General features: G+C 36.1%; 2 protein-coding genes across 2 annotated transcripts; one reads left to right on the plus strand and one right to left on the minus strand.

Moving 5' to 3' along the window:
• Positions 1–1,565: 1,565 nt before the first annotated feature.
• On the minus strand, positions 1,566–3,866 carry LOC134272883 (DNA-3-methyladenine glycosylase-like). The gene is made up of 3 exons (XM_062755054.1): positions 3,776–3,866; positions 2,456–2,878; positions 1,566–2,324 (listed from the first exon to the last, which is right to left on the minus strand). The coding sequence occupies exons 2-3, from the start codon at positions 2,844–2,846 to the stop codon at positions 1,960–1,962; spliced, it is 756 nt and encodes a 251-aa protein (XP_062611038.1). The 5' UTR covers positions 2,847–2,878; positions 3,776–3,866; the 3' UTR covers positions 1,566–1,959.
• Positions 3,867–4,490: 624 nt separating this feature from the next.
• On the plus strand, positions 4,491–6,554 carry LOC134272882 (uncharacterized). The gene is made up of 2 exons (XM_062755053.1): positions 4,491–4,630; positions 5,415–6,554. Exon 2 carries the CDS (start codon positions 5,415–5,417, stop codon positions 6,330–6,332), a length of 918 nt encoding a protein of 305 aa, XP_062611037.1. The 5' UTR covers positions 4,491–4,630; the 3' UTR covers positions 6,333–6,554.
• Positions 6,555–9,044: the final 2,490 nt, after the last annotated feature.

Raw genomic sequence — 9,044 nt, forward strand, 5'->3', positions numbered from 1 at the left:
CTTTAAGTAAGGCAAATTAAGTCACACAATTAACCAACAAAAAGTGTATACATCCAAAAATGCAAAATTTATGCAATTTTGATACTTTGGAATAGACCTATATAAAAACTTAAAACTAGTTCTTCATCATGAAAATGTAATTAAAATCCAGCATCTGAAGCAAGATTGAGAGTTTTCATCCCTTGATGCATCATTTGTGCAACTTTGGTTTATATAAGCCTTATAGTTTCTTGGTGATAGACCTGCACCCACAACTTTTACAAGGTCTATTATCTGGAAAATGTATGTCGAATTCAGCATCTGCAGAAGCAAGTCCATTAGTGTGCATCCTAAGATGTATCATCCATGCAAGTTTGTTCAACATAGAGCTCAAAGTTACTTGGAAATGAAACCTGTATAAAAAACTAATAACCTTTTCACTAATCCGGAAAATGTAGGTCAGATTCAGCTTCTGAAGCCAGCCTAGTAGAATGCACCCTTAGATGTACCATCCATGCAAGTTTGGTCATTATAGCGCTCAAAGTTACTTGGAAATGAATCCTGCACCATAAACTTTAACCTGTTTACTCATCTAAAAAATGTAGGTCAGATTCAGCATCCGAAGCAAGTCTGGTAGTATGCATCCTAAGATGTACCATCCAGGCAAGTTTAGTCATTATAGGGTTCATAGTACCTTGGAAATGAAACCTGCACCAAAAATTTTAACCTGTTCACTCAACCGGAAAATGTAGGTCAGATTCAGCATCCGAAGCAAGTCTTGTAATATGCATCCTAAGATGTACCATCCATGCAAGTTTGGTCATTATATGTCTCATAGTAACTTGGAAATGAAACCTGCACCAAAAACTTTAACCTGTTCACTCAACCAGAAAATGTAGGTCAGATTCAGCATCCGAAGCAAGACTGGTAGTATGCATCCTAAGATGTACCATCCATGTAAGTTTGGTCATTATATGTCTCATAGAAACTAGGAAATGAAACCTGCACCAAAAACTTTAACCTGTTCACTCAACCGGAAAATGTAGGTCAGATTCAGCATCCGAAGCAAGTCTAGTAGAATGCATCCTAAGATGTACCATCCATGCAAGTTTGGTCATTATAGGGCTCATAGTATCTTCGAAATGAAACCTGCACCAAAAACTTTAACCTGTTCAATCAACCGGAAAATGTAGGTCAGATTCAGCATCCGAAGCAAGTCTGGTAGTATGCATCCAAAGATGTACCATCCATGTAAGTTTGGTCAACATAGGGCTAATAGTTACTCGGAAATGAGACCTACACCAAAAATGTAAACCTGCACCAAAAACATTAACCTGGTCATTCCTTTGCTGAAATTGCAGCATCTGAAACTTTGACTGGTACAATGAAACACATTAGAAACATCTTCCATGCATGTCTAATCAATATAGGACATCGAAGTACTTAAAAAGAAAACTGCTCCAAAAACTTAACCTTAACCTGGGACGCCGACGCCGAGGGTATCACATAAGCTCCCCCCAACTTCGTTGAGGTGAGCTAAAAAGAGAGAGAGCCACACTCATGAATATTCATATACATACAAGATATGTAATCTATGAATTTAATAAGGAGTCTATGATGCACAGGCACAGCACAAGTCAACATAAACTGCATTTGTAATTGCTTTAAAAATATATGTAAGTGTTTTGCTTTGTTGGTATCATATGTAACTAAAACTTGGTACAAAACATGATAAAGTGTGTAAAAATAATTTCATCACAGATTTCACTTAGGCTTGGTGTCAGAATGTGTGTGTACATACATGTATGGAGAGAAAACAAATGTTTGTAAAACATAAATGCCACCATAATCAAGCTCTTCAATCGAGATTAAAGTCTTTCAACATTAGTCAAGTCATTCCAAGGTCAAGAAGTGCATGTGAGCCCAGTGGGTGAAGTCCGCTATGATATGCATATTATAGTAACTATGAAATAAGTTCCATCAATCTTTTAATTTATCCTCTGCCATTTTGTCCCTCTTACTAACACTCTTGTTTCCAAGGACGTAAAATCGCAATGGCTTTTTTGCCCACTCCTCCGCGTAATCGATATTGATTCTGGCACTTTTTACTATCTGTGTCTCGGGCACAACATCCCCATCCTCCAGCCAAATTTCATCCGCTTCCGTCAGGTCGGTCTTGTTGAATCTATCCTTGCTGATTGTCAGAGCTTGGCAGAGTTTAGATGGTCCATTGCAGAGGTCCTTTTCTTTTGTTATTGTTTTGGACTTTTGTGATCTGATTTTCTGCATATGGTCTATTCCATCAACTGGGTCAATGGCTCGAAGCAATACAGCAGCACCTTCACCTGAATACAAAATCAAGGTGTTTATTAACTTCAATCTGTAAAATTGGTTTCGACTGAGATATCTTTATAATAATTGTCAGTTGTCACATGATATTTGAATGTATTTTTATGTTGTTATATGAAATGATTACCTTCACTAGAAATATTTATACAGCAATACATCCCATATATATTGTAGACGTAACAAGTCCCGGGCTCCATGAACATGGCCTCATTTTTGGCCGTCTTTTTGCCATTGAAGGAGTGGGCCCCCTTGTCCTCGCCCCCTAAGTATGCCTCTGTCTCCACTATAACACCACTAAGTTTCTTCCCTGAGTCTTTACAATGCGTTACCAGAAGTTTTCCTAATAATGCTTTAGCAAGAGATTCACAGTCTTGATCATAAAAACTTTTTATTAGTCTCTTTCTCTCTGATTTTGAGCATGAGGTTGAGGATTCAACTTTGCTAGTTTTTGCTGACTTTTTTGATATATCTTCAGCATTTTTAATGCTTTCTATCCTCCTTTTCCTTTTTGAATTCATAACTTCACACTTAATGATGATCCTCTCGATAGCTAAAATATAAATTGTAAATAATAATAAACATAAAATATCTATTTAACCAATTATAGAGCATGATTTGGGAGTATATTTACTCAAGTATATACATGTATATACACGTATGCCTACCACTCTTTTGTTTTGAAATTTCAAGTATGACATTTAAAGAAAAAATGAAAATTATAGATTCCTGTGTTTTTAAAACTAGGAGATCCATGAGACACATAGCTCACCTGAGCACATTGGCAAGAAATCAGTGAAGTATTGAAAGGTTTACTGGGCTTAGAGGGGAGGGGAAAAACTTTAAAATATCACTATCTCAAGACTCTTCCATAATCCATATAAATATTAAAAATCATGGGATCATGGCTTTGTTGTTGTGTTTTAGCATATTAGTTTCGTCTTTTTTTTTGCCAAGTTTTGTTGAAATTGTCCCAGTGGTTCTTGAGAAGAAGATGACATTTCAAAAAGTTTACACCAATGACGGCAACGACAGGCAAGAGAAAAAATTGATCAGACCTTTGTCTCAGGCGAGCTAAATAGAAATAAGTCGCGTGTTACAAGGGTTCGAGTCCCAGTCTGGTCAACATTCTTCCCCACCTGTCACAAATTATAGTAAAGCATTTTCACACTCAAAATTTTTCAGATAATGAATTAATTATAAAAATTATTGGGACATAATTTTTTATAAGAGTGGATTTCTATAAATTAGCAAATAAATAAATAAATAAGCTGATTTTATAAAATACAGACTGGAAACTCATATCATAATGACAGCTACATGTACTGTACAATTAGCTGTAGAACTGTAGCTCTCTGCTTGAGAAAATTCGGACAGAAAAGCATTATCTGTCCAAATTTTCTCAAGCAGAGAGCTACAGTTCTGCAGCTACTGTACAATATACTATTACCTGCTTATGCTACAGGGCTATTTTAAAAACTTGATACGTATCAAAAGAGTTTCCATTTTCATGATTTTGTTTATGTAAGAAACTAGAAAGTGGTCGTTGCACACTCAAAAAACAAAACGAAAGTAAAAGTACATTTTTTTCAGACGACGAGCCACGACTTGCTAAAGGGGCTACTAGTGGGAGACTTAAAAAAAATTAAAAAGGAAGAAAGAAAAATTCATGTTCTATCCATTATTCTTATGTCAATTAGGCTTATCCATTTCTAAAATTAAATTAATTATCACGTGCAATCGTTCGAAGTATTACTCCAGTGTGACGTAAATTCCTGTGCATGAAATAAGCTTGTTATTCGAATGAGAAAGCTTCAGGTTTTCTAGAAAGCAAAGAGGTAAGTCTTATTTGCTTCTGTTTATAATAACATAAACTATTACCTAAGTTCTAAAGAGAAGTTATCTGCTAGGTTTTATCCTGGCAGAAAACCTACAACCCTTATTTCTTTTTCGGTTCTATTTTAAAAATGAACTTGCTCCTAGTATGTTAACTTTTGGCTCAAATTCGACACTGTAAGAGAATATAAAAATAGACATAAAATCATTAATCGTAGGGACTTCATATATAATCGATTTCGGTAACCGTATACATTATGAAAAGGGGGAGGGGGTACAAGCATAGGCAGATTTAAATCCCTGTGGGCACCTCAACGGTAGGTGAACATGCGCATTATAGAAATATCCGGGCAATCCAGCTGACGTCACGTGGTTTCCCATGCCCTTTCTTTTCGTACACCATCAAAGCTCAAGGAGCCGGCTGGGTCGTTCTGTTCCTCCGAAGTAGACCGCTTTAACTAATTAAAAGGTACGCATTTTAATTGAAAAACATTTGTCTATGAGTATTTGATCTTTATTTTATATTTTAACACAATTTATTCCACGTACATCTGAAATTTATCTAAATTTAAGCGTTTGTACCAAACCAGTTTCTGTATGAGTGATATGCAGTTTGGCTGAACTTGACAGTATTTGTGATCTGTAAATTCTTAATTGGTTTTATTTTGTACAGAAGTGCCGAATTTCAGTGTTTGGTTAAAGCTTCCACTGTATATTCTAATTATTTGACTTACGATCGTTTAAAAAACTTCATAAAACGTTTCAAGAACACTATGAACTCGTGACCTTCAAATAAGTATTTTGCTTCAAAAGTTTAAATTAAAAGAGTAACTCTAGTCCTTTATTCCAATAAAATAATACGACAAATGTGTAGGTAATTTATATATTTTTGCCTTAAAATTTTCTTTGAATGAAATAGAAATTTATTTGCCAAATCTTTTGAACTTGGTCTTACAACTAGAAAGTGAAAATAGGTTAATAAAGTAATTCATATCTTTATTTAAATATAAAAAAATAATGCTACAGACAGAATTTACTTTATTTTCTTTGGTCTATAAAACATTTTACAATATATTATAATTATGGGTAAATTTATGCCCATTTTGAATTGTGTTCAAACATTGCCTTTGGTTACTGATGATGGTAAGATTACCAATGCTTTAAAACAGTCTATGTCATTGAACAAGAGCTTCTTTAGGGTTATTTTTTTCATCACAGTTAAATAAAATCTGTTTTCTTTTTTCTTTTCACAGATGTCATCAAAAAAACTTAGTTTTGCGGAAAATTTTGCCCTCAGTGGAGCAGCTGCTGTCATCTCCAAGACCGCGGCTGCCCCAATTGAAAGAATTAAGTTGCTGGTCCAGAATCAGGATGAAATGCTTAAAAGCGGTCGCTTAAGTGAGCCATACAAGGGTGTCATTGACTGCACATTGCGTACCTACAAAACCGAAGGTATTCTCCCATTCTGGAGGGGTAACTTGGCCAACTGCATCCGATACTTCCCAACTCAGGCTTTGAACTTTGCATTCAAGGACAAGATCAAGCAGCTATTCAAAGCCTCCAAAAAAGATAGCTATGCATTAGGATTTGCCAAAAACATTGGATCCGGAGGTCTTGCTGGAGCTCTCTCTCTCTGCTTTGTCTACTCTCTTGACTACTGCCGAACACGTCTTGCTAATGATGCCAAGTCAGCTGGGAAAGGTGGTGGAGAGCGCCAGTTCAACGGAATGGTTGATGTGTACAGAAAGACCATCGCCTCTGATGGACTCGTTGGACTGTACAGAGGTTTTGTGATCTCTTGCGTTGGAATCATTGTATACAGAGGATGTTATTTCGGCTTTTATGACACTTTACGACCAATTCTCCTTGGAGAAAATGCTAGCGTCATCCTATCATTCGCTCTTGGATACGTTGTCACTATTAGCGCTGGGCTGGTTTCCTATCCCATTGACACAATCAGGAGGCGTATGATGATGACATCTGGAGAGGCCGTCAAATACAAGGGATCATTGGATTGCGCAATGGTCATCATCAAGAACGAAGGATTCATGAGCTTGATGAAAGGAGCTGGAGCCAACATTCTCAGAGGTGTGGCTGGCGCTGGTGTACTAGCAGGATTCGATAAATTCCAAGCTTTGTACATCCAGTGGCGTGTAGGAAAATCATCATAACTTAGATATGAGAATTTTAGTGAAATTTCAAATGAGTGATATATTTTTACCTGGTTGAACAATACAAACAGTACACTGTCAGAGGACTCAATTTCTAAGAGTGACTTGAAAGAAGTTTTGTATTATTGTTGTGTGGTGACACATATTTCATTCTTCATGTTAACATCTGATTGCCTGGAAATGCATTGTTAATAAAATAAGTTATTAGACAACAAAATTATATTTTACACTTATGAAGTTTTTTTTTCATTGATTGTGTGCACCAAGAAGTTTTAATTGTCAAGATCCTTCAAAAATCATTTTTATGATAGTACCATCATGCAAAGTATAGAGTGAAATGTAGACAACAATGGACAATTGAAATGGTGTCCACTTTGCATTTGGTTTGCATGTGCTGCAGTTGCTTAGTAATGAGATGAAGCATTTTATAAGTGTGACGTACACGTTTGTTTTATATAATTAAGACATGAGGATGCAATATTACAACTAGAATTAAGACCATGATACTTGAGACGTGATGATCATAGGTGACGAGAAAAGCTTCCAGGATTAGGTTATGATTGATTGCATGTTATTTTATGTCCAGTTTGAGAATTTTTCACTTGTGTAGAAATCTCACCATATATAAGTGATGGGCTTCAAATTTTGACCTTTACTCTGCACTGAGGGCCATTAATCAGTGAGGGTTCTTTATTGTTGCAACACCTACTATGACCCGAGGCCTTAGATTTTAAGGTCTCGGTGATAGACCTGCAACTTTCACTTCAGAGTGCTGAGCGCTTGATAAATTGGAAGGAACAGTTGCAACCTACATTTTAAAGACTTGGATCAGTTGCAGCTTTCAAACCCATAACCTTCAGATCAAAATCTGCATCTTTATATTCTACATTAACTAGAGAATAATCTACCAAAAATTTACTCAGTCAACCTGGGATTTTGCCGATATATAAGCAAGCCTAAGTCGGAGATGTCCCTATATTGAAATCTTGCTGGACCAGCAATATAAACTGTATTAACTGCATGAACACAACATATTGATTCAAACTGAATTGTATATCATGATCAACATTACCACACACATGTAACATTTAAATATTTTATGCTACAATATTTGAAGGGGGAGGGAATTTGGAAATAATCAATTCTTTACAGACTATATGAGTGAAGACCTTAAACAACAAAAGATTAATATATCCTCCAGAATATTGATTTCAAGACCAATATGACTGTAATTGATTAAAAATCAATGGCACAAATTTTCTCTAATCAGCTGCACTTTCAGCACACCTCAATGAAGTTGGGGGAGGTTATGTGATATCATTGGCATCGGCGTCCCGGGTTTAAGTTTTCTTTCCATGTACTTGCATGTCCTACATTAATCAGATGCATGGAAGTCTTGGAGGATGCTTCTATTGTGTTTCATTGTACCATTCAAGGTTTAAGATGCTTCAATTTCAGCAAAGGAATGACTAGGTTAATGAATTTGAAGCAGGTTTAAGTATTTGGCGTAGGTCTCATCTCCACGCAACTCTAAATAGGAGCAGAGCAAACACGTACCTCCAAAACATAAAGGTGGGATCAGGTGCCATGGAGGAGTTAGCATCCCCTGCCGTCCAGTCACACCTGCCGTGTGCTCCTTGTTATAATCGGGAAATAACGGAAAAATCTGGCGTCGATTCAGTGTATGAATAATGGACTAACAATTGGTATGAAAAATGTCAGTCAGCACTTGACCTAATGATAAATTGTATTTGCCGACACATCAATGTATCGACCATAGAACTTACAAAATGATGACTTTAAACGAGCCTGCTGAAATTCTTGTTTCATCAACTTGTTTGTCAGTAATTTACCTTGTTGTAGAAATTGTTCATACGTAGAGCATGCTCTTGCGTATCTAATCAACTGAGATATGTAAACTCTGTATGCAGGTGATGAAGGTAAATTGCTGCGTAAGAAAGGGAAGTTGACGATAGAATGAACTGGGGTACATATACATTTACCTACTAAAATTAGTTTGCATTCAGTTTTTCTGCTTAATTTCCAAACATATTTGTATACCAAAATTGACCCAATCCAGGTGGCATATAGGTGAATTTGCTTATGAGTCCATTTTTCAATTCTATTATTTCACAATTATGGCAGAGCTAGAGCCCATTGCTCCTTATAAACATGCAAACAATGTGCTTTCTGGGCATTAACCAACTCTTCTCATCATGGCAATTGAAACGTTCAGCCTGGCAACATATTGGTTTAGGGCTCTTTGGTCCAAAATTATGCAGCTCGTTTCTTTATGTTCAGAGCTTAATAATAAAGATTTTTCAAGATGCAGTATGTTCCTATATTTTTAAAAATTTAAAGAATTTTGCAAAATACATGTTCAAGCCCTTGGTACGCAGAGACCATGAGTTTCACAATTTTTGGTCCCCTGTACTCCAAAATGCTCTTTATATACATGTATATACATGAATGCCAAAAATAGTTCATACTTGAGAAAATTCTGAAAATACATCCTTATCGTAGCAAACCACGGCCAAAAGGTATGATCCTCTCCCATTCTGGCCATGGTTGAATGAGAAGAGAATATTTTGTAGCTCATTAAAATACTGACCAATGCCAGTAAAGCCTAGTTGGATAATGAACTTTGATATGACCTTTCAATACCCAATCGCAGTGTACGAAATATTTCTTGTTTTCTGCTGATGTAAATTG

The sequence above is a fragment of the Saccostrea cucullata genome, unplaced genomic scaffold, assembly GCF_032062105.1.
Source record: "Saccostrea cucullata isolate Sc308-1 unplaced genomic scaffold, CSIRO_AGI_Scuc_v1 ctg154, whole genome shotgun sequence".
NCBI lineage: Eukaryota > Metazoa > Mollusca > Bivalvia > Ostreida > Ostreidae > Saccostrea > Saccostrea cuccullata.

Bases quoted from the DNA above. Each gene is read 5' to 3' on its own strand.
- LOC134272883 (XM_062755054.1), bottom strand. From the start codon at position 2,846: ATGAATTCAAAAAGGAAAAGGAGGATAGAAAGCATTAAAAATGCTGAA. The intron at 2,325-2,455 runs GTAATCATTTCA...TTTTGTATTCAG, and splicing joins TATAAATATTTCTAGTGAAG to GTGAAGGTGCTGCTGTATTG.
- LOC134272882 (XM_062755053.1), top strand. From the start codon at position 5,415: ATGTCATCAAAAAAACTTAGTTTTGCGGAAAATTTTGCCCTCAGTGGA.